The sequence below is a fragment of the Gobio gobio genome (genome assembly GCF_949357685.1).
Source record: "Gobio gobio genome assembly, chromosome: 8".
Lineage (NCBI taxonomy): Eukaryota > Metazoa > Chordata > Actinopteri > Cypriniformes > Gobionidae > Gobio > Gobio gobio.
In genome coordinates, this window is record NC_137114.1 from 18,466,536 (window position 1) to 18,493,490 (window position 26,955).

The window sequence follows — 26,955 nt, forward strand, 5'->3', positions numbered from 1 at the left end:
AATGTGTTTTGTATTTTTATACACTAGTCAATAGTGTTGTAGTACTCGAGACCAGTCTTTAGACATTTTTTTGAAGGTCTTGGTCTTGGTCTAGACCACATTTGTACTCTGTCCTGTCTTGGTCTGAGACTTGGGGTTTTTCTTCAAGACCAGTAAAAACCACAACTGCTGATATATTACTAAATGACCGGTGCATTGTCTGATTTATTTATTAACATTATTAATGTGATTGGATGTACAACTTACTGCTTCAGATGCAATCAATGGCTGCGTCCCAATTCGCCTACTTATACTACGTCCTAAAAGTATGTACTCTTTTTGTGAAGAAAAAGTACATACTTTTGAGTGTGTAGCAGAAGAGTATGCAAGCTTTGGGACATACTACTTCATCATCTTTAACGGACTCTGTTACGTGCGTCCCGTCACCGTTTAAACTGCCCTGTCAATCATCATCACAGTTCAAATCCCCCACTTTCAATTTAATTTCCTACCGTATCGGAGAGAAATGTAGTCGCTCGTTGATCTGCCTTTCGTGGGTCTTTAATGCAGAGACTCCTCTCAAGTGTTAACAAAGTTAATGGCCAAACGCATCATTACAAAAGTTCTCAATGCTGCTGAAGGAGAAATATAATGTGGATAATATTGAATAAATATCTTTTCGTCCGGTTAAATACTGATAATTGCTCACTCAAACCACTTTATCTAATCCTCTCCACTTAACCGTCAGACTCGCGTAACCGTCATGTTTGTAGTTTTTAAACACTTTTTATCCGCGTTTGTAGTTCTAATCAAATCCTCGTCCATCTCGCAATGGGTTGTGGGCAATATCATCCGTTAGAGTGCGCATCGATCTGCACTTCGGATTCTGACCGGAAATAGTAAACCATCCGGGAATCTTTGGAATACTTTTTTCAACATACTAAGATTTGGGACATACTAATTCTTTTTTCGAATACTATTTAGTACGGATAGTATGCGAATTGGGACGCAGCAAATAACTTATTTCTAATTTGATTGATTTATTGTGACGGTTCAGAAATTAATGAGGGATTGTGTGAAAAAGGTCACCAAAATTAATATGCATGCTCACAAAACTCAAGATATTGTTGCAAAAACGTACTTGCATGAGATCTGGATTTTTATATTACAACCCCAAATCAGAAAAAGTTGGGACAGTATGGAAAACGCAAATAAAAAAAAAAAGAAGTGATTTCTAAATTTACTTTGACTTGTATTTCATTGCAGACAATATGAACACAAAATATTTCATGTTTTGTCTGGTCAACTTCATGTCATTTGTAAATATGCATCCTTTAAAAACAAGTAATTTCTCAGGCGGTAATGTCTGATCTTGGTGCTCTTTATGAATTTAAGGAGTGCTGGTCTGGTCTTGGTCTCAGATCAGGTGGTCTTGACTACAGAACTACTAGTCAATTCAAAGCATGGGTCCCACCTCCTGCAGTATAACCTCCTTTGGCTCCAGTGTCTTCAGGTGTCCACTTTCCTTCACAGCCTCCAAGTTTTGCCAGAGGCTCAGTGAATGCGTGCCGTTCCTCAACTGCAGCTGCAGCGCAGGCGCAGCCGTGACCCCTGACCCTGCAGTCGGAAGCCCATCTCTCTGTCGACGCTGCTCGATCTCCTGCTGCTTAGAGGTGTCGCGGTACTCTTGATACAAAACATCTGGACAAACGGAAAAGGAGACCTTTTGTCAAAGGTGATAGTGCAAACTCTAAAAGTGCACTATAGTAAATGCATGCTGCTCATGTACCTTTCTAAACAACCAATATGGCAGCATCAGCCTCTTATTTGACATAACAAATCGACTGAGTTTGACGCAAGTTTGTGTGAAACATTTGTTTATTAATATGCATAGTAGGCCTACAGCTGGTCATGTGATCTCAACCAAAGTCACTTTAAAGGTGCAGTATGTAAGAATTACTCAGCTAGTGGTTGAAATGGGTACTGCAGTCCAAATATTGTTTGCCCTCCTCAGACTTGACGTTCACGCGGGTTGCCAGTTTGGCAATGCAACAAGTGAGCTCAATTGACAATGGAAGGCGAGGAGACTTAGTGAGTTATGAGTTGATTAATCCGTGTTTTAATGTGAATCAGAGATTTTTAGATGGATGCTGAGGCTTTTTAGGTCAGGTCGAATCTGCGATCTCGGAGCCAGTTTGTTTGCTGGCTTCCATGGCAGCAATACACTGTGTTTTCTGCCAACTAGCAACCTGTGGTGTTGAAATACTATTGGGTAAATTGGCAGTGGGTGGGATCACACGGACCAAAACAAAAACATACATTCCGGCACGAAACGCACATTTCAAAGTAAAATAACTGCCATTGTTTTTCAGAGAAACAAGTATTTGAACTTAGCATTTTACCCAAATCTCTGCAAACATATGGTATTTTTATGCTTTAGTACAGTCAAAAACTTACATGCAGCTCCTTTAAGTGTAGTCAAAGTCATGTTTTTTGTTTCATTTTAGTATTATTCATATACTATTATAGAATTGATTAATATTTTGAACTAGCTTTTATTTTCAGCTTTCATTTTTATTTTTTTAAAGTTTTTAAGTTGTAGTAATTTTGTGCTTTTGATATTTTTACTTGTTTTTCCTTTTTAAATAAATATATTTAGCTTTAATTTATTTTATTTCGGTTTTAGTAATTTTATTACTTCAGCTTTATTACTTTTCAGTTTATTATTTTATTCGTTTAAGTTATCAATAAAAGCGCTGATATAAATATCATATCTTCTACTTGAATGCGGGCAGACATTTTAAATCAGCAATAAAAATTGATGACAACTGTATCATATATTCATAAAAGATAGCTCAAATCATGCTAAAAATGTATTTGTTAGTAATGTATCATGTAAAAATGTATCATGTTAGACCACTTAATGTGTTTTTAGGTAAACAAAAGGCTGGAAATGACTGAAGTTATTATCTTTATCCTCATGTGAGTTTTTAATTTCAGCAGTCGAGAAAAACTCAGTCAGCAGAAACGCAGCAGTCACAGCAGCCCTTTGAACCTCTTTGACAAAATTGTGCAAGTTCACTGCAAGCTCTGAAAACATGAACCATGTGATCTGCCGATCGGGAATGACCTCACATTGACTTGACAATGGCATGTGCATACTGTATGTGTGTGTTCATGTCTATCTATCCCAGTGGGGACTGAATGGGGACTCTTGTCACTGTAGGGACCTAAATGGAGGTCCCCATGAGGAAACAAACGTATAAATCATACAGAATGAGTGTTTTTGAAAATGTAAAAACGCAAAAAGTTTTGTGTGATGGGTAGGTTTAGGAGTAGGGTTAGTGTAAGGTTTACAGTTTGTGCAGTATAAAAACCATTACGTCTATAGAGAGTCCCCACAAAGATAGCGCACAAGAGTGTGTGTGTGTGTGTGTGTGTGTGTGTGTGTGCGTTTGTTTTTGTGATTTATGAGGACACTAATTTGTATAATGACACGGGTATTACACTGGTATTACGAAGTAAACATGAAATATGGGGACATTCCACATGTCCTCATATTTAAAATAGCTTTAAAAAATTGTGTGTGTGTGTGTGTACTGCACGCTTCTCAAAGGGTGATTTTGTACAGAGGAAAGCAGTTGCATAATGTCCTGTAGTCACATTCAACAAGACCTTCAGGTGGGTGTTCAGCACAGCCGCTTATATAACAGAGAGAGAGAGAGAGAGAAAGAGAAGAGAAGAGAAGAGAAGAGAAGAGAAGAGAAGAGAAGAGAAGAGAAGAGAAGAGAAGAGAAGAGAAGAGAAGAGAAGAGAAGAGAAGAGAAGAGAAGAGAAGAGAAGAGAAGAGAAGAGAAGAGAAGAGAAGAGAAGAGAAGAGAAGAGAAGAGAAGAGAAGAGAAGAGAAGAGAAGAGAAGAGAAGAGAAGAGAAGAGAAGAGAAGAGAAGAGAAGAGAAGAGAAGAGAAGAGAAGAGAAGAGAAGAGAAGAGAAGAGAGAGAAAAGAAGAGAAGAGAAGAGAAGAGAAGAGAAGAGAAGATGGACAAAAGAGATGAGAAGAGATGATAATATACTTGAAGAGATGAGAATAAATTAGACAAAAATGACATGGAAACAGGTGAGAAGAGAGAGTATGTGAGAGATTATGAATAATCTTTAAAAAATATAGAATAACGATATAAATGATCAATGGGTTGCTGAAATTCCATTATTAACATTTATTATAAATATATTCCTGGTTTCTTTATTTTATCTTATTTTTTGCAAAAAAGTTTATTTTTACAATATATTTTGAATACATTTTGATTTAAAATATAATTACTAAATATGTTTAAAATAGATATATTTTTACATGTATTATGAATATATATTCCAGATATTTCTGGTTGTTTTTTGTATATTTACATACAATGTGTTTTTTTTTTTATATATATATTAGCCATACATTTTCATTTGAAATATATAAATAACTAAATATGAATATATTTCTGATTTATTCATATATATTATTTTGTTTTTGTATATTTACATAAAATGTATTTTTAAAATATATTTTGGATATATAAGTTTTGATTTAAAATATATAATTACTAAATATATTTCAAATAGATATATTTTACATGTATCATGAATATATATTCCTGATATTTCTGGTTGTTTTTTGTATATTTACATACAATATATTTGTTAAATATATATTAACCATACATTTTGATTTGAAATGTACTGTATAAATAAGTAAATATGAATATATTCCTGATTTATTCTGATTCCTGATTTGTTTTTTTTTATTTACATAAAATGTATTTTAAAAATATATTTTGGACATACATTTTGATTTTAAATATATAATTACTATATATATATGTATTATGAATATATATTCCTGATATTTCTGGTTGTTTTTTGTATATTTATATACAATGTATTTTTTAAATATATATTATCTATACATTTTCAATTGAAATATATAAATTACTAAATATGAACATATATTACTGATACCTTCTGATAGATTTTTTGGTACAAGAACTGATGCAGCCACTCAAAAAATGTATGATTTTTTTGTATGATGATGAAAAAGTGATAATAGTGACAGCAAGATATGATAATATATGAGAAAAGACAGAAAGAAAAGAAGAGATGAGAGCAGAGCAGATAAATAAGACCAAATGAGAGGAAATGAGCAAAAAGATGAGATGAGAAGAGGAATAAAATGGAGACAAAAAAAAAATCAGAAGTTGACAGAAGAAGCTACAAAAAGGGGAGGAAAGAAGACGAGAACATGGGAAGGAAGTGGATTGGAAGCAAAATGAAGAAGGGAGAAATGGATGCAGATACAGGAGAGAGAAATAGACAGATTATGAGGGAAATAGAGATGATATAAAATGATGTTGCGTTGGCGAAGAAAGCGGATAACTCTCTCTTTCTGTCATTCCAGCATACATTTAAAAAGGCATCACCCACACACTCCACCTGCCTTCATCCTACACACACACTAACACACACATGCGTCTTGCACACATCCAGCACATAAACTCATGCTGTAAATTCAACTGCAAATAAAGTTGCCTACACGGTTCAACTTGAGCCAAATAAATTAGCATGCATTGTTACAGCACATCGGCCTCCCTCTCTTCCTGTGTGTGTGTGTGTGTGTGTGTGTGTGTGTGTGTGTGTGTGTGTTTTCACTCACCGACACGCTTCACGATCTTAAGATTGCGGCAGGAATTCTCTACTGCCATCTTCTGCGGACTGTCGCCATTCCTCACCAGCCTGAAAAAGACAAAACCTCTAATAATCAGTGACTAGAAGAGATAAGAGGAAATGTGTGTGTGTGGGTGTGGATATGTATTTGTGTGTGTGTACCAAAATGAGAACATGTCGGCCCGCTCTCAAAACACCCTACAGCTGTTTTAAGTCCTACTTTTGTTTCTAAATGAGGGGAACACTTTTCACTTTATTACATTTGAACCCTGACAGACCTAAATAAGTCAAATCCATAAGTAGAGTGGCGTGAGCCCTATTTGAGTCACACGTGCAAATGTTAAAATCTGACATACTAGTTTAATGTAAACGCATAAACACATGCAACTATACATATTCATGCACGGGTAGATATGAAAATGACATTTCAAGCAGTGTTTTGCAATTTCACATCCTACGTTTAATTTACAAGTATCGGATTCTTGCATAATTATTGTTTATACAGTTGTGTGATATATTAATTGAGAGACTACAAAACATATTTATAATTTTAAACTTTGTTACACTATTTGCTACAAATGAACTGCCAAAAGTAGCATACTTCCTTCCATAAATGCATGTAGTGCTTATACATAAACATGTGCACAAAGACTTTCAAGTTATTCGAGTTACACACAAAAAAATGAAACAAAAAAAAAGAAGTATAAATGAATGAAGTTCTGCTGTAAAGTGTCCTGATTGCGGTCTCTTACCGGAGTGTGATGTTGTCGGGGTCGGCTGTGGTGTGAAGGTCTTTGTCCTGCATAGTGCAGGCACTTGTCGTCCGTTCACTCAGCTCTTCCATTTCTTGTCTACGCGACCAATCTCCAGGCATCGCCAACGGAGACCGCGAGCGAACTCCTCCCAGCACAGTGCCCCCGTTGCTCGGCAACGAGATTCCAGAGCGAAAAGGTAGACTGATAAAGACACACAAAATAGTGTTAATATTTAAATAAAGAGATGTTTGCAGAAATTCATAGCCTTCGTGAAATATTGAATTCTCACTCACAGATGCGGTGTCCTCTGCAAACACATACACACACGAGTGAACGCTCGTGTTGTTACTGATCACATGAACACAACCAGAAACACGGCCAAGCCCAAACACAAAGTCCCCCCCACACACACACTCCGTTCTCAACTCTAAACTCTTCCACCCACACGCGCACACACAGACAAATATTCTCTCATCCTTTGTAAATGATGCGATTGAGTTGAATCATAGATCACACCACACAATAACACACACACAAACACCACAATACAATCATAGAGCCTGTAGACAGACAGACAGACAGACAGACAGACAGACAGACAGACAGACAGACAGACAGACAGACAGACAGACAGACAGACAGACAGACAGACAGACAGACAGACAGACAGACAGACAGACAGACAGACAGACAGACAGACAGACAGACAGACAGACAGACAGATAGATAGATAGATAGATAGATAGATAGATAGATAGATAGATAGATAGATAGATAGATAGATAGATAGATAGATAGATAGATAGATAGATAGATAGATAGATAGATAGATAGGACATACAGACAGAATAGACAGACCAATAGATAGAGAGATAGAACAGGCATACAGACGGACAGACAGACAGATCAATAGATAGATAGAACAGACAGACAGATAGCCAGACAGACACACAGAATAGACAGACAGACAGACAGACAGAATAGACAGACAGACAGACAGACAGACAGACAGACAGACAGACAGACAGACAGACAGACAGACAGACAGACAGACAGACAGACAGACAGACAGACAGACAGACAGACAGACAGACAGACAGACAGACAGACAGACAGACAGACAGACAGACAGACAGACAGACAGACAGACAGACAGACAGACAGACAGACAGACAGACAGACAGACAGACAGACAGACAGACAGACAGACAGACAGACAGACAGACAGACAGACAGACAGACAGACAGATAGATAGATAGATAGATAGATAGATAGATAGATAGATAGATAGATAGATAGATAGATAGATAGATAGATAGATAGATAGATAGATAGATAGATAGATAGATAGATAGATAGATAGATAGATAGATAGATAGATAGATAGATAGATAGATAGATAGATAGATAGATAGATAGATAGATAGATAGATAGATAGATAGATAGATAGATAGATAGATAGATAGATAGATAGATAGATAGATAGATGATAGATAGATAGATAGATAGATAGATAGATAGATAGATAGATAGATAGATAGATAGATAGATAGATAGATAGATAGATAGATAGATAGATAGATAGATAGATAGATAGATAGATAGAACAGACATACAGACAGACAGAAAAGACAGACAGACAGATCAATAGATAGATAGAACAGACAGACAGATAGCCAGACAGAATAGACAGACAGACAGACAGACAGACAGATCAATAGATAGATAGAACAGACATACAGACAGACAGACAGAATAGACATACCAATAGATAGAGAGAGAGGAGATAGACAGAAAAGACATACAGACGGACAGACAGAATAGACAGACAGATCGATCGATAGATAGATAGAACAGACAGACAGACGGACGGACGGATGGACGGACGGATGGATGGATGTAGATAGATAGATAGATAGACAGACAGACAGACAGACAGACAGACCAGATATATGTGTTTGTGTGTACTAACTTTAGCATGTTGGGAGAGGGTGAGCGTCGATTCGCTGCAGAGGGGCTGAGCCTGTTGTAGGAGGCGGGATCCGCTGCCGGTTTAGGAGAGGAGGTGGGGCCTGATGGAGAGAACGGGAGTGGATTAGGTTAATGAACGGACATCAGAGAGCTTGGACACATTTGAGTGGAACAGAACAAAATTGAGTTGAACTAAATCCAACTTCCGCGACAGTTCCGGGGACAAGCGCAGTAAGACGCTATAAAAATGTTTTTATAAGAAGGAAAACAGAAGTACACTTTATATGGTATCAGAGACACGTAAAACCAATCGTTTGGCTAAAAGCTATTGAGTTGATGAATGTCACTGCCAAGAAAGTACTTCATTACAGGCATAACAACATACTGGTCATTCATTTGTTACCACACAAACACACACTGACAAATCAAACACACACACACACACACACACACACACACACACATATATAAACACAGAGAGCCCATTGTGAATGCTGGCTGTGCTGCCTGAAACTTTGTGGGCACAGGAATGTGTAACAGGGGCCTCAAATGGAACTTTCAGTATTTGTGTGTGTGTGTGTGTGTGTGTGTGTGTGTGTGTGTGTGTGTGTGTGTGTGTGTGTGTGTGTGTGTGTGTGTGTGTGTGTGTGTGTGTGTGTGTGTGTGTGTGTGTGTGTGTGTGTGTGTGTGTGTGTGTGTGTGTATGTGTGTGTGTCTGCCGAGAAAGTCTCTTCAGTTTCCCCCGGAATTTGTCTCCTCTGCAAATTCTGAAGTCTCACGTACAAATGATGCATCAAAAATGCTTCATTACCTCCTTACACTGTTTCCTTTAGCTGCTCTCTTGACCAAGCGCCGTCCTCACTCAGTACACGAACGGCTCACGGGGCACATGCAGTGCAGTCTGCTATCTGTGTGCCTGGATCGTGAGCTAACTAGGATGGTCGTAAAGCATGTTTGTCAGACTCCTTAGATAAATATTGATCCATGCATCAACACCACTCTGAGCACTTGACAGCCCTGTCTCAGAATGATAAACTTTAACCTCTATGAAATCCACTGTGCTGCTTTAGAGTTTTGTGTGTGTTCTGGCCCTTTTTATTACTTGGGTGAACATGATATGCAAACAGCACTATTACTATTGCTCATACTTAAGGTTAGGGATTAAAGTATTACGTATTAAACTTCAGCATTCAACTCAATGTCCTGCATTGTTTGTGGTTTAGAGATGAATGAAACCTTAAATCATGCGGCTTCTTGAGAGGCGACCAACAGTCTGTAAAACAACAAGCCACATGATTTCATTCATTTTGTGTCGTGCACTATTCTTCTGCAGCCAGCATGACCTTGTTCCTACAATTAGTCTTTAAGAGAACGTCTCTATTTCTTGCATGTTATTCAAACCACTCCTGGCTGACTAACCGACCTGCTGATAGTTCAAACAGAGGTCAGCTCAAATAAGAACTCCTTAAATACAGATTAGGACAGGGTAGATCGGGTCAATTTGTCGTACCATAATGTGATACTAAAGTTATTTTATGATTGCACTGTACACTAGTTAATAATTTGCTTTAAACCCAGTTTCCAAAAGTGTCTCCAGATCTGGAGCAGTGAATGAATGGGGTTGTTTTCCCAGCAGGCATTGCAATTTGAGTAAAACCTGATGCATCCCGAGTTCAAAAAGCGTGTGTGCTATGCATTGTTTGAACAAATCCACAAAACGTATGGTACACTGACTACCTATGGTTCACGCTTTTGCTAGACCAACAAGTCTAGACTGTTTTGGAAATATAGTTCTGTTATGTAACATACAATACTTTGGATGTGATGCATTACTGCCCTGTTGCATACATAGCCATTTTTATATAATATACACTACCAGTCAAAAGTTGAACACACCTACTCAGTCTTTATTATGACTATTTTCCACATTTTAGAATATTACCAGAGCTTTCAAAATTATGAAACTATACAAATGGAATGATATTATGACCAATTTTTTTTTTTTTTTAACTAAATTGCAGAAAATGTTAGCTTCGTTCCTGCACATCCTGGACATTATGAGGTGTCTTTTGGGATGATTTTTTCAAAGTGCCCCTATTATGCTATTTTAAAGGGTCCTGATTTGTTTTGGAGGTCTACTACAACAGGTGTACGTGCATCAAAGGTCAAAAAACACTTTAATTTTCATATAATATACATTGCTATTAGGGCTGCGCAATATATCGAAATTATCGAAATATCGCAAATGTACATATCGCAATATGCATATCGCAATGGCATGCGATATCTGAATGATTTTAATAGGCTACTTCAACATTGTGAAAAGTGTACGTTTTAGGTTGACGCTTATAGCAGAGAATAGACTGAGCACACGACTGTTACTTATGTGACTTGCTTGACGTTAAAAAAAAGAGTTATTAAACGCAATAACTTGCAAAAAACAACTCCTTGCAGTCTCGCGCTGTCTGACACACACACCGAAACGTGCGCACAAGCCGTTCTTTTTTTTCGTGTCTTGTTACACACTCGAACTGTCAAATACACACACAGTTATGTCAAAATGGGTCTTGACGAGTATTCATGTAAACACAGTCGGTTATGCTTTAAGTGAAGGATATCAGTTGGGGAAAGAAATAGATTTTACACACTTAAAACAATATCGTATCGCATATCGAATATCGCATTATTTAACAAGGATATCGCATATCGCATTTTTCTTCAATATCGCACAGCCCTAATTGCTATTCACCATATTTTTCAATGATTCTCAAACGACTCGATGGATGAATCGGTCTCTCTAAATCCCTCCTTTCCGCTAGCCTAGCCTCTGCTCTGATTGGCCAGATGGCCCAGTCTGTTGTGATTAGTCAAGTTAATTTCCCATTACCATAACTGAACTGTTACATATGAGAAACATCAAATGGCAAATGAAACGAAAGCGGAACGGAACCACGCTACTCGTTTGAGCTGTGAAACGCAGACTGTTTATCAGCTTGGCGCAATAATAGAGAGAGCAGCGCAAGCTCATACACAGGCCGATCTCGATCACGTGACATCGTTTCTACAAAGCACTGGGAGATCCACTGAGAAAGCGTTTGAATTCACCACAGAATTAGTAACTATACACCGTGGATTAAATGTAGTAACACCTAATGGTATTGTGGAAGATTTTTTTTTTTTTCTTTTTTAAAAGACATGAAATTACCACTATAACCAGTAGATGGCAGCATAGGAGCACTTATTTGACTTATTAGACATTTCCACCCCTTAATATATGGAGTTACAAAGTCTCATGTAAAACAAAAACTTTTCTTCAAATTGTGACTGAATTACACGGAAAACAAGTAAAAGTGAAAGCTGAAAAGAAGAAAACTGAAGCTGTCGGTCAGTTCAGTGTGATACATTTAATAAGAGTAGACTTTAAATTTGGCAGCGGCTATTTTCACTAAGTGCAAATAACGATAGATGCTATTTACACTAAGTTATTTACACTAAGTGAAAATAACATTTTCTTAGCGATAGATTATATTTACACTGTGCAAATAGCTGTAGATGCTATTTACTAAGTGAAATAGCATACCAAGTTGATATATTCTATTAACACCATATAAAAGTAGCAGTTATTTGCAATATATGTAAATAGTAATTACATGTAATTTATACTTTATTTTGACAGATACATACTATTTGCACCTCTGTATTGTTGTACATTAACAGGATGCAATAGTTACAAGAGTGTAAAGATTATATTTATTAAAATTATTAAATAGATGACGCCTAAATGGGACAATAAAAGCCCTCCCTACACCTATCCCTACCCAATAAATGCTTTTTTTTATTATTAAACCTTTCGTTAGGTACTTTATTTCCACATTTAGAAAATATTCTTAATTTTTTTTGACAGTAAATGCCTTTCTGGTGTGATCTGTGATGAGAAAAGAGATATGAACAAACTCTGCAAAAGGCGGATTCAAACGCATTTAAATCGCGGCAAATTGCGTGTGAATAGACACTTCGTTGAAATTTTGTCTATAAAAATAAGCCTAGGTTTTTCTACATTACTGTTGTTAAAAAAAGTTAATTTTATCTGCATATTAATTCAAGCTCAATGCTTCACTGTTAAATTTACAATAAACAAACAAGTAATATTATTAGTAACTGCATTTAACAAAACAACAAAAAAACGCCACCATCTATAAAAGTTTGTGACGCTGGTGCCACTTTTCTCATATGTTAGTCTGGAGCCCTGCATTTCTCAGTGATACGGTACTCAGTTTTAGGTTTATTATGAGTTGCAAGAGTAATTTCTCACCATCAGCATTATTAAATGTACGTCCATCAACAAACCCAAGTCTATATTTATAATTTATTGCGGTGCACATGCGGGAAATGTATCAATAACAGTGCATACGTTAGTTGTTGTAAAACAAATCTTGCTCCATCATCCTTTATCTTTACTCAAAGTACTAAGAACGACAGATAATCTGCATTAATAGACACAATTTTAGGTAATAGTGGCCCACAGCTGCTTAGCAGAAGTATTTCAGTAAGACCGTAATAACGTGAGGAAAATTGCACAATATAAAACACAAAACTGCGTATTTTGAAGACCCGGTATAAAAAATATACACAAATAATTATTCATATTTACCGGTTGTGATTCTGAGGAGCAAGCTGTTCCTAATAAACTGGGCGTAGTCATCAGTAAAGTGATGCTTGAGGGCTGGTCAAGTTGACCGCGGGCAGACAATGTACAACCATTATGCAAATGTCTTTTCTAGTGACGTAGAACCGTCACATTGTGAGATTCAAAATACAAACGACTTGTTAAGGCAGATCAGAGTTGATTCTTTCTTTTGGGAGACAATAACTTTATTTATCTTGCACTTTCATCTTTACAACTTTGCAGAAAGTTTACATTCACAAGCAGCTTGTATATTACATACAATATTCGATAGGCAATATTCGATATATTCGAAATATTCGATAACCATAATAGCCATAATAGTAGAAGAGTATGCTGGACACTTGTGTCATACAAAAATAATGGTCCCACTTTATATTAGGTGGCCTTAACTACTATTTACTTGCATCAAAAAATAAGTAGGGTGAATTCAGCGTGATTGGGACACGTTTTGTCATTGAGAGGACTGGGGAAAAGTGTCCCAATCACCCTGAATTCACCCTACAATCAGGGATGGGCAGTATTTCAGATACATGCATTTAAAATATGTATTTGGAATACAAAATACTATTTTGTATTTTATATTTTAAAGCCTTTCGAAAAAATCAAATGTAATTTGTATTTAAATACATTTAAGATGAGTATTTTTGTATTTTCAAAATACTCAAAATACTTTGAGCCAGTCAACCTCTTTATCAGGAGCTGTTTTCATGCATCAACTAGTTCAGACCAGACATGCCCATCCCCACAACGGCACAACCCCAACATTATTTTTGGATGATATCATATGACAATACATATTGTAGATTCGTAGCGATGATACAAATTGTGAATCGATGGAACTTTTTCTAAATCGTTTACATAGGCCTATCGGGGTAAGCAAATATATCTGTGCAGCTTTTAGTGGGCAGGAATAATTGGAATGTTGGAGTGGAAAAAGAAGCAAGGGTGAATGAGTTATTGGGTGTGATGTGATTTGTGTTATTATAACTGCCGCGAAAGGAAATTCAAATTCACAATTGCACGTTGGCAGGCAGTTTTTTTGCGCGCGCGCTCCGAGACGGAGTGGAAAGCTGACAAATAAGCCTACACTTTTGATTTAAAGGCCTTTTTAACGCGGCAAACGGTGGAATCAGCACACAGTTGCCGCTTTCTCTTTAGCTTTGTGCAATTGAAGCCACTGTTGCCAACAAATTGTCAGGGGAAGTTGCTAAAGGCAGATCGAGTTGTTGCTAAATGACTTTGTGAATGTGACGTCATTGCGCTATGACGTCATTACGTAATCAAATGGCAAAACTAAGCCATTATGTAACGCGTTGGTCATTTTGAGGACACATGTGAAAAAGTTTTTTAGTACACCTCTTAAACCCTACAATCCATATAATCAAGTTAAACCCAGTAAACTTTAAATTGTGACTTGTTGTGACATTAGTACAAAACATATTAATGAATAGGCCCAGGTAGATTTCAGCCTAATAGGGATACCTGCACTGAATCACCAATTCCACATGTATTTTGTGTATTTTCAAAATACAAAATACTGTATTTGTATTTAAATACATTTTTCCACACAGTATTTTGTATTTGTATTTTAAATACATTTCCATGTATTTATGCCCATCTCTGCCAACAATGTACTTATTGTGTTCATATTATACCGGCAAACCCTTTTGCTCATATTGAGGTGGGATACGGGTAAAGTTAGGGACAGGTGTGGTGGTCTGGGGAAGTTTAAGGGTAGGGTTAGGTGTACGGGCAGTGTCAACAGTGTAATTAAAAATTGAGTGAAAGGCATGTGGAGATGATTTTAAAGGTCTCATGGCATGGCATTTTTCTATTATTTTATAGTGTTTCCTGAGGTGTACTTATATTGTTAGTATGATTTTTACATCATAAAATGTCATAATTTATAAATAAAAGGCATTTTGTCTATACTGCTGTTTGCCCTGTGGCTGAATGCCCTGCTTCAAGAGGCGTGTCTGCTGTGAGACTTCAATAAAAACGCCCACTGTTGTGATTGGCTGACATCTTTGCATTTGAAATGAGTGGAGGGGGCGTGGTTTAACGAGGTCTACGAGGCACGAGCTGCTGCCAGAGAGACGGATGGACCTGAGTTCACTTCTCATCAGTTCTCTCAGCATGTCTCAGTTCAGGGTGAACTGTTGTAGTTACTAGAATATACTTCAGGTTATTAGTCTATTTCTAGTCGGAGGGACTGTCACTCATGTCAAAAAGTTAGTAACTTTAGTAAATTATGGATCAGCGCTGACTCGAGACGCGAACCGTTTAGAACGATTCAGTCCGATTTGGTGAACTGGTTCGGTTCACTAAAAAGAACCGATTCAAAAGAATGATTCGTTCGCGAACCGGACATCACGGAGACGGAGCGATTGCTAACAAAGTTATTTATAGTAACTACTGAGTTGTGAGAGCGCTGTCTATCAGCGCGAGTTTATTGTGTTTGTATCTGAGAGTTCTGAATAAACACGAGTCCCAGTCACACCGAGTCCGTCTTCATTATTATTCTACCAACTTTGTAACACATGCAATGTACCATTACAGCGAGATGAACGAGTTAGTAAGTGTTGATTAAAGCATCATTTCTAGATATGTTCCAATCATATGAAAAGCGTCAGTGACGCGCATTGAGTAACGTTACACAGCGCAAACAAAGACAAAACAGCAGTAATCGAATGTAATCCAGTTTATTGTGGGGAAAGCTGGCTAGCCTAGCCGGATACCCTCACGCTTACCCCCCTTCTGCTTAATCTCACGCCGCGTTTGGTGCCTCCGCTGTGGGCAGATGCAGTACTGGGAGTCGGGGATGTTGAAGGCTGAGCTTCGGCGTGCGTGAGGTTTATCTCTAAAGATGTGGCTCTGCCGATGTTAAGCAGAAACTCCCGACTGTATGCACATTTAAGAACAGATAGACGCGACATGGACGCACAAAAACACTGACTCACAAGATAGAAAACACGAAAACACCGTTCTGTCTGGAGAGAGAGAAGCCGCAGCGTGTGCACGAATAATAAATAATTAGCTACACATCAGAAATCACTGATCACAGATCAGAAGGAACTGAAAAAAGACTTCTGTTTTCATTTGTACATCCAAACACTGAGAAACTGCCAGCGTTCACTCGTTCACAAGCAATGATCTCTGGAGCGTTTGCATGGGCGTGCCAGATTCTCTGGGCGGAGGAAAGGGAGGAAACCGTTCCTGCTTGGACGTCAAACCAGGAGACTTCAGGATTGGCTCGTCTGGCCTGTCATTTTCTCAAAGGCAGAGAAAGACAGCCAGAACTCGGGTTTACACCGATCAACATTTCTATCCACTTGGGGACAATATTCAGGCTAGGGAAACTCATATTAATGTTGAAATACCTCATAAAATGAAAATTTCATGCCATGGGACCTTTAAGCAAAACGGTTGAAAACCCATAAAAACAATGACTTTCAGTGTGACATTACTTTTGACAAATAGGTGGCGCTAACACCACATTTATTTAGTGTGGTCAGTGTTGGGTGGCAATGGCACATACCAAGTCTGGTCTCAATGTGCCAAAGTCTTGCAGAGATACAGCCTTAGAGGCCGTTGGACATTATGGTATCAAATTCGTTGAAATGGTAAATGCAAACGGTTTTGTCTATCGACATGAAATCCATAACTTTTTGCCAGCATAGCACGAAGATGATCTGAGCAGTGTTAATTTCGTTGATGAATAATTTTCGTCAACAACCTTTTTTCACTGACGAAAACGAGACGATAACTAAATAAAAACTAGTGTTGGATGACAAAAACTATGACGAAAATCAACTGTCATTTTCGTCAACAAATAAAAACAAGACGAAAATGTTAGGCAGGGACGATTAGGGAAGAGATCCAGTCAGAACTGATATCCTGTGTAACAGATGTGCACATTTGATTTGAGCGTGCTGATCTAACCGCTGGAGAACACGGCGCTGTTGCTCTACAGGCTCACTCACGCATCCCCAATCCAGCGCTCCAGAGCGGCTCACAATCAATGAATAACACACATTTATGCCAGGCAATTGTTTATGAACTAATGCTGACGAATAATGACAATGTTTACTTTACGATGTTTATATAGTAATATGTTTTAGACGGTTGTAACAATAAATATTTTATCTCCTCATCTGAACTTGAATGAGCTTCTGCAACTGCAACAGAGGCGTAGACATTTCAAAATAAGAGTCCCGGTGTGTTTATAATTACAAGTCACGCATTATATATTTGTTTTTGATTACACAATAAACTGTATTTAATTTAATTCCCATTTAATTCATATTCAGGAGGAAAGACCAGTATTTGACACATATTCAATAAAGTATCAGGGTTATAATAGTTCACTAAAACCATTTAAAAAAAATCTTCTTTACTTGAAATTAAATACATTTTATAAAAAAATAAATAAACAAACTTATTTGAAGCTTTAGCTTAACCTGATATGGCCTACTGACTAAAACAGAAATACAAAGTTATAAAAACTATATAGCTGTTTTTAAAAAACAAACAAAAAAGTGAGTTGAGCTCTTTTGTGTATTTTTTATGTCAAAAACAAAATTATGTCAAAATGTCAGTTCAAGTGACAGTCGGTTATGTAATGCTTAAATGCTTAATGGATTACAATTTAACTAAACTCATTAGATTTTAGGAGACTAAATCTACTGTAGATTTAATCGACTAAAATCTTGTATTTAGTCGACTAAAACTAGACTAAAACTAAAAACAATTCAGGTGACTAAACTATGACTAAAACTAAATGGCATTTTAGTCAAAAGACTATGACTAAAACTAAATCAAAATTTGCTGTCAAAATTAACACTGGATCCGAGTAAAATTTGGACCAACGGTTTAAGAGGTCTAGGAGGTTTTTCAAGAATGGTTAGACTTATATAATAAACTTGAATCCCATGATTTTTGTCGTCATGGTTTGAAGATGATTTGTTAAAATTTTCATGGAAATTGGACAAATTGTCTAGATAGGAGGAGTTTGAAAAATAATTCAAAATGGCGGAAAATTTTCAGTTGGTGGCGCTAGAGGGACTGAGTTAGAGACTCAGTCTAGACTCAGTTAGCTGTGGTTAATGTTACTTCAGACTGTCCTCTATCTGTGTGTCAAATCTCACAACTTTTCATCATACCTCTATGGGCTGCCATAGACTCAACAGCGGAAGAAGAACAACAACTCTTTTTGTAACATAAATTCATGCATAGGGATCCTTTATATTTGTCCAACTATGCACAATGATATATTTACCAACTTTTCAAGCATTTAAGGGATAGTTTACCCAGTTTTCATGTTTTTTCACAAACATTTAGTTCAAAGATTTCATGAAAAGGCAAATTCAATCAATTGTCTACAATCTTTTTTATATTAACTCTAGTATAGTCAGATTTGCATATAGCAAATAAAGCCATCCGTGTTTCATTGTTGTGGACTTTACAAATAAACACTGATAATGTAGGGCTTTTAAATATTAACCTTTTTAGAGAGACTTGTTTCCTGGTCCATGTTTGTAAGGGTAAAAATGCTGCATAGACTTTGAACAGTGAGATTGGGGGATTACCGTACAGACTGTGTACATTGGACTTACACTAACTTATGAAGCATTACAAAACAAACACACTCAGTTTTAACATCAGCAGAGGAGTAAATGCCTTGACAACCAAAGTCTCATTCTCACACACACACACCCTCTGACTCTTGATATTCACACCAAACAGTCATTCTATAAAAAAAGATGTGAGAAATTCCAGAACAGCACACAATCGCACCGACATGTAGCTACACTCACAAACAGTTACAGACAACTGCAAAAATCAGCCACCACACCAGAGCAGACAGCATGACTTATTTTGAAAGATAGAATTGCATTCTGGGGGATCACCAATATGTTGAGCTTAAAACTAACCTTGCGCCTCAAAGATCACACATATAGGCCTACAGTGACACACACAATGATTAGTGCACTGCTGAAATTACAGTGCCATTTTAAAAGAAATAATAATTCACCGCATCACAAAATAGTGATAAAACACGTCTTTCTATGTAGTTGTATTTGCAGGATTCATGTAACTCGACAATTTTCTATGGAAGTTTGTTTCTGCAACAGAATAAGAAATAAAAATGTGTTGACCTAGTATTGTTTTGGTCCCCCTTTTGTTGCCAACACAGCCCTAACCCATGGAGACATGGACTCCACTAGACCCCTGAAGGTGTGCTGTGGTATAGTGCACCTGGTGCCATGTGTTCCCCAGGTAAGCCACGCACACACACCCGGCCATCCACATCATGTGAAAGAAAACGTGATTCATCAGACCAGGCCACCTTCTCCCATTGCTCCGTGGTCCAGTTCTGATACTCACGTGCCCACTGTTGGCGCTTTTGGCAGTGGATAGTGGGTCAGCATGGTCACCCTGACTGGTCAGCGGCTATGCAGCCCCATCCGCAACAAACTGCACTGTGTATTCTGACACCTTTCTATCAGAACCAGCATTAACTTCTTGAGCAATTTGAGCTACAGTAGCTCATCTGTTTGATCGGACCACACAGGCCAGCCTTCGCTCCCCACTTGCCTCAATGAGCCTTGGCCGCCCATGACCCTGTCGCCGGTTCACCACTGTTCCTTCCTCGGACCACTTTTGATAGACACTGACCACTGCAGACCGGGAACACCCCACAAGAGCTGCCGTTTTGGAGTGAGAAGCTCCAAAACTGTTATGAGAAGCTTTTCATCTTTTCATTTCTATCTATGAACATACATTCACAATGCAAATCTACCATTTAAAAAAACTACAATTCTATAAAGTAATAGTAACGAATTTAGCACACGTTTTCTTCAGAAGTTTTAGGTTTATCTTCAGCAGAGTCAAATAAAGGTATTCAATGTCAAAAGAAATTAGGTGTGCTTGACTTTGTATATGCAAAGACATAATTAATCTGTTCAGCCACTAAAAACAGCTTTCTCTGGAAAAACAGGTGAGGCACTATGCAAAATACAATCATTAACCATAACACATAAAATGCAAAAGATGCTGTTGTGCATACTGGGTGTGTTAATGGGTGATGAAAGAACCTATGGAGGTATGAGACCTTTTCTGGAGAGCAGACTAATATTTTGCTGGTTAGCTTTAGCAATTTGATTTTAATATGGTCAAAATGTCCATTGAAGGCCATTCAAAAGTAGCCAGATTCAGATTTTAGATGGCTCTTAAAAGGATGAAAATTACCTTTTATGTTTGCTCCAGGAACTAATAAAAAGTAGTTTACAGCTCAAGTAAAATTGTCACGAGAAAACTGAATGCCTAAGAATCATGTGTTAGCAGAGCAACCACCATTGAGAGAAACGCTAGAAGAGAGAAATGATAACAGATAGCGTTCTCCAATGGTCTCTTGGACTTTACACTGACACATATAGACCTTATTCAGAGCAGCACCATAACAGGTATGAAAGTGAGGCTGTGAGGGATAGACTTACCATGTAGACTAACCACAGAATAACCACAGCTCGTGTTGTCTGGACTTATTTTGTCTACTGAAATGTCATGGAAAGATATTTTTGCAGTTTCGACAGCAGAAAAATCCAAAAACACCCAATGAAGAGATGTATGTATGCCTATCCCTCACAGTCTCGCTTTCATTTCCATTAAAAATCAAAGATGGCGCTGCTGTGAATAAGGTCTATTGACGTGGAGGTACCATCACACAAAAGCAAAGGTCTTAAGTAGTTTTGGCAATCCCTAATACACAAATCTATTTGTAATCTTTTATTTGTTCCACAATCAAAAGCGACTGATAATAAGATGGCGCCAGAGATTAAATGAACAACATACAGATATTCATGTGATCTCAATATGGCTGCCACCATAAAGTGGGACTGTCCTTGCAACAGCTTTTTATTGGCCACTGATCTCGCATATGATTGTACTTTATCCCAAAGACTTGGCCAATTAATTTCACTTTTGTGCAATAATTCAACAATGCACAGTGCTAAAATCTAGAAGGCAAGCGCCATTTGAAGCATATGTAGAGAATATGTCTGATTCATTGTGACGTGTATATAGGTGTGCTGATAAAAGGGATTTCAGTTTCATTGTTGACGAGTTTAGGTTGGACTGCCATGACAATAAAAGAGCCGGTCTAGTTTCAACATCATAGTGACATCTTCGATCCTGGCATCTACAAAGCTCAAACTCAACAACAGTCACAACTAAGGAAATCACAATGTGAATTTATCATTCAAATTTTACAGAATGGTCGATTTGGTCTCAGTAATGTGAATAAACACGGCATTAATAAAGATGATCATGTGCTCACAAAAACACGCAGAACAATTAAAAACAAACAGTGAACAATTAAACCAGTTTCACGAGTTTCGACTGCTTTGTTATTTACCGCAGGGCAAAATCATGTGCTTTCAGTCTCTCTCAGAAAATCTCTAGGACTAGTATTGGTTTGCCAAGTCATGTGTATAAGCTATTAAAATACATTAAATGTTTTGTGGCTCTAGGACTAAGACTTGTTTGACAGTCAAATCTACTACGGTCTCTCATTAGTAGCATCAAAATGAAAAGAATCCAAGAAATGTCAAACTTATCGAGTATGCAACATTGTTACTAGTGTAAAACTGCTGTTGAGATTTCATTTTTGGTTTTAGCTTCACTCTTAAAAATAAAGGTTCCAAAAGGGCAGGTTTTCAGAGATGCCACAAAAGAACCTTTCAAGAACCATTTTGTTTAACCTTTTTTCGATTTTAAAGACCTCTTGCATAATGGAAAGATTGCATGGATGTTAAAGCTACTTCATGAATCCATAGATGCCAATAAAGAACTTTAATTTTTAAGAGTTTCACAGTTCAGGTCACACCAGTAAAATGTCGAGGGTAAATCTAGTTGAGCTAGACTCCATATACAGTAGCTAACTTTTTTCTACATACAGGGAACAATAGTGTTTAGATGCACTGCATTTGCTAGGTAACAATAATACAGCAAACATATCAGTTTCATTAGCATATATTGTGTTTCAAAACCACAATGTGCTTTACCACTGGTTTTAAAATGAGAGATGTTACAAATTGGACACCTTATCACAATGGCTGTCAAAAAGTGTCCCAATTCACATGAATATAAAATTCATACACGTTAATAGGAACCCACATGAAAAAATACTATAGGCCTAGTATATAGTAAAATTACAGTAAAATTACTCTAGTAAATACTATAGTGTTTTTGAACCATACTATAGTAAATATAGGCTACTACAGTAAATTGTAGTAGTATTTACTACGTAAATTTACTATAATATAGCCTACTATAGTATTTTTTCATGTGGGAAGGTTTTCTAGTGTTAAAATCAAATCAAATCAAATATATAAACAATTCTCACTTTCTTGTTGGTCTGAAGACGACCTTTTCTTCCTCATTGATCGGTAAAAGCGTGAATTCCTGCGAATTGGAGCTCTTGTCAGCGTCTCGTCGTCCTCCTCATCCTCCTCGCTGGGCAGATGGGCCACTGGCGGTGGCGTTTTGGTCTGGACCTCTTGAGGTTTATGTCCCCATTTTAAGCGAAACAGGGCTGTCATCGCCATTCAGTTATCTGTAACAAGATCCAGCCGTTCATGGAATAGCTAATCCACATCTGACAAGCACAGCAGGAATTCCCATCCAAAAGTTCTGCTTCCCAAACACACAATCCCACAGTCGCAGAGTTATGCACCCTTTCTAGATAATCAACTCTCTCATTCTCTTCCTTCTTTCGCCTCTTTCTTTTTCCTCTGCCTGAAGGGCAGGCGTGTTGTCAGTGACTTCAGAAGTTTAAAGTCTGTGTTTCTCTCTCTCTGAATCCTGTCCTGTCTCACAACGTGTCCTCTGGCCCTCGGTGTCAAAGTTCTCCCCCCTCCCTCTCATTCATTCTCGGCGGCCCTGCCTCTCCGTCTCTCCCCCGCCCTCTTTTTCTTCCCTGTGTCCTGTCCTCCCCTGAGAGCATAACTTCTTGCCCCATGCACGTGCGTATAAAACAGGTAAAGTCAGTCATGTCAAACAGCATATCTTGTATTTTTAGCTGTCAGTTTGTTCATATGAACATAGACACCTCACCCATGATGTCTCATCAAATGACACTTAAACAACATGATGACTGTGACTCCTGTTACGCTTCGAAAGCACCTTTTTCCAATATATTTTTTAATTAATTAATCGCATTCCAAAATAAAAGTTTGTGTTTAGTGTGTAGGCAACTGTGTAGAATTAGAATGTAGCTATATGTACTGTGTAGTATGTAGCCTACTATGCAATGTGTAGAATTAGTATAAATATAAATATTTTATATATAACACATTTTTCTTAAATATATAAATGCATGTGTGTGTGTGTTCATATATACATAATAATTACACATAATATACACATATATTATGTAAACACAAACTTTTTGGGGATTTGACAGGGCGGGCGCGCGCGCGTGTGTGTGTGTGTTGTATATATAATATAGCCTACTACATATAGTATATAGTGGCCAAATGAACAATTCATTTACTAAAACGAGGGAACTAATTCTTAACTATATATTTATTTTTGTCCACGTCATTTGCAGGGCTCCGAAAATGTTGTAGAATTATATATATTTTTTTTAATAATATCATTTGATTTAATCTTGATTTATTTAAATATATTTTGAAGTTTATTTTACTTTGGCAAATCATCTTTTATTATTATTATTATAATTATTTAATAAATCTAATAAAGCTTAGTGTGTTTTTTTATATATCTCTTATTAAACTTATTGTATTTCAGTTAGCAACATTTCTAAGATTTTCATCTAAAATTTATATTTCATTTTATTTCAGCTTTATTTCAATAAATGAAAATGCAGAGGCGGACAGTACTTAAGTATTTTTACTTTCCAAGTAATTTGCTTTTTCAAGAAGGCTATGTACTCTATCAGTGTTCTTCTTTGGGAAACTTTTACTTCACAACCTTCCAAAACATAATATTGTACTTTTTACTGCACTATATTCATATTGAATATCATTTAATACTTAATTACATTGTACATGTAGTATTGTATACTTTTACTGAAGTAAAAGTAATTTAAATTTTACTTGAGTACAAGTAAGAAAGTGCTTTATGTTTAATGTAATTAAGTATTCAAGGTAAAAAACTTTAATTTATGAAATTTAGTGCAGTAAAACATATGACATTGTAAATTATGCTTTGGGATGTAATGAATTAAACGTTTTCCAAAGAAAAACACTGATCAAATATATACTTGAAAAATGCACTGGAGTAGAAATACTTAAATATGGAGAATACTTAAGTACTGTCCGCCTCTGTGAAAATATATAGTTTTGGTTTTAGTAGTTAACAATAACAACACATACTCACCGCTGTAGTCAACATTCTTTGTAACACCCTGTTCTCTACCGTCAGCTGACTACTCAGGGTTAAAAACTCTCTCTCTCTCTCTCCTGCTTGGCCAAAAGCACTCTGTCTAATCCCATTGTGCTCCTGCTGATTAACACGCATTGACACGTATACAAAAGCATGGACACACACGAATATGGGCTGTGCATGTAACCACAAACATTGACAGAAATGCAATCCTAAAATTTCCATTAAAGCACAAAATTTAGACTCACGCACATGAAATAACATGCAGGAAGCGCAGACAATTAGGCAGGCCTGTGTCATGCAAGCTCTTAACAAAGGAAAGAGAAACGCCTCTTACTATTAACTAGTCAAGTCACAGATCAGTATTACATTTCAAGGAGAAAGAGCATACCCGAGAGAGAAATAAGGATTATGGGACTTCTGTGTGTGTTTCTAATCTAACCGTATACTGTGGGGCCGAAATTGCTGAATAATGTAAGTTAAGTAAATTTGTCACAATTGGTTCATAAGTTATTAATCAAAATCTAAAAATGATTTAACCTTGACCATGCCTTAACCATCTATTTTAGTTATTTTTGTCCTGTTGTGTAGATAGCTAGGTGAATGTGTGTGTCGGAGTATTCAGAGGTAGGGGGTGTATAAACAAAGCCTTCTGTCGGTATTGAGTTTTCGGGATGGAATGTGGATTCACTGAATCCTTGGAATCCTGTGGTTGCATAATGCCAGAAAGAGCGGCGCGTCAATGTGACAGGCCGCTCCTCTCTCTTATAAACTTCACCTGTGAAGAACAGGTGTGCCGCAATTCCACAGATGAAACCCTGCCCAGCCCTGTCTAGAGGATCATCAGCAGTGCGATCGAAGTCCATGTGGCGTGTCGATAAGAGTTTTACCTCTGCAATGCTTATTCATTAACTGTGTGTGAACAAATATTGTTTGTGCCATTGCTCTGATCTTTCGTATGACAGATGCTAATATGATTTTGAATGATTTCATATATTTGATAATACAACCCCAAATCAGAAAAAGTTGGGACAGTATGGAAAACGCAAAAAAAAAAAAAAAAAGAAGTGATTTCTCAATTTACTTTGACTTGTATTTCATTGCAGACAATATGAACTCAAAATATTTCATGTTTTTGTCTGGTCAACTTCATGTCATTTGTAAATATGCATCCTTTCCTGCATTCAGACCTGCAACACATTTCAAAAAAAGTTGGGACAGTGAAGCATTTATCACTTTGTAATGTTGCCATTCCTTTTCACAACACTTAAAAGACGTTTAGGGACTGAAGACACCAAGTGATGAAATGTTGCAGGTGTAATTTTGTCCCATTCTTCCTGCAAACAAGTCTTAAGGTGGGCAACAGTACAGGGTCTTCGTTGTCGCATTTTGCGCTTTAAAATGCGCCACACATTCTCTATTGGAGACAGGTCGGGACTGCAGGCAGGCCAGTCAAGTACCCGTACCCTCTTCCTCCGCAGCCAGGACTTTGTAATGTGTGCAGAATGTGGTTTTGCATTGTCTTGTTGAAATATGCATGGACGTCCCTGGAAAAGATGTCTTCTTGAAGGCAGCATATTATGCTCCAAAATCTCTATGTACTTTTCAGCATTAATGGTGCCTTCACAGAAGTGCAAGTTACCTTTGCCAAGGGCACTGACACCCCATACCATGACAGACCCTGGCTTTTGGACTTGTTGCTGGTAACAGTCTGGATGATCCTTTTCTTCTTTGGTCCGGAGCACACGGCGTCCATTCCTCCCAAAAAATACCTCAAATACTGATTCATCTGATCACAGTAAACGTTTCCACTGTGTGATGGTCCATCCCAGATGCCTCCGAGCCCAGAGAAGTCGACACTGTTAACATAGGGCTTCCTTTTGGCACAGTACAGTTTTAACTGGCATTTGTGGATGTAACCACGTATTGTGGTTTGCCAAAGTAGTCCTGAGCCCATGTGGTGATATCGCTTATAGATGAATGACGATTCTTGATGCAGTGCCGCCTGAGGGATCGGAGATCACGGTTGTTCAGCTTAGGCTTGCGCCCTTGTCCTTTACGCACTGAAATTCCTCCAGATTCCTTGAATCTTTTAATTATGTTATGCACTGTTGAATGTGAAATATCCAAATCTCTTCCTATCTTTCTTTGAGGAACATTGTTTTTAAACATTTCAATAATTTTTTCACGTATTTGTTGGCAAACTGGCGATGCTCGGCCCATCTTTGCTCCTAAAGGATTAAACCTTTCTTGGATGCTGCTTTTGTACCAAATCATAATTACAATAACCTGTTGACATCACCTGTTTCAAATCACGTCATTATTTAACCATTTTACCTCATTACTAGCCCTAAATTGCTCCTGTCCCAACTTTTTTTGAAATGTGTTGCAGGTCTGAATGCAGGAAAGGATGCATATTTACAAATGACATGAAGTTGACCAGACAA

At 37.4% G+C, this 26,955-nt stretch overlaps 1 protein-coding gene across 2 annotated transcripts in view; it reads right to left on the reverse strand.

Moving 5' to 3' along the window:
* The window catches only part of ngef (neuronal guanine nucleotide exchange factor), a 43,375-nt gene extending 20,373 nt beyond the window's left edge, over positions 1-23,002 (reverse strand). Inside the window, exons 1-5 of one of the 2 annotated variants that reach the window (XM_079823849.1) lie at positions 22,506-23,002; positions 8,414-8,513; positions 6,437-6,640; positions 5,674-5,753; positions 1,454-1,680 (exon numbers count right to left, since the gene is read on the reverse strand). In XM_079823849.1, the coding sequence (XP_079679975.1) occupies positions 1,454-1,680; positions 5,674-5,753; positions 6,437-6,640; positions 8,414-8,513; positions 22,506-22,707 (813 nt within the window). In that variant the 5' untranslated portion in view covers positions 22,708-23,002. Of the gene's footprint in view, positions 1-1,453; positions 1,681-5,673; positions 5,754-6,436; positions 6,641-6,732; positions 6,802-8,413; positions 8,514-22,505 lie in introns of those variants that run through there. The other variant, XM_079823850.1, reaches the window with a different exon arrangement.
* Between the last annotated feature and the right edge of the window lie 3,953 nt (positions 23,003-26,955).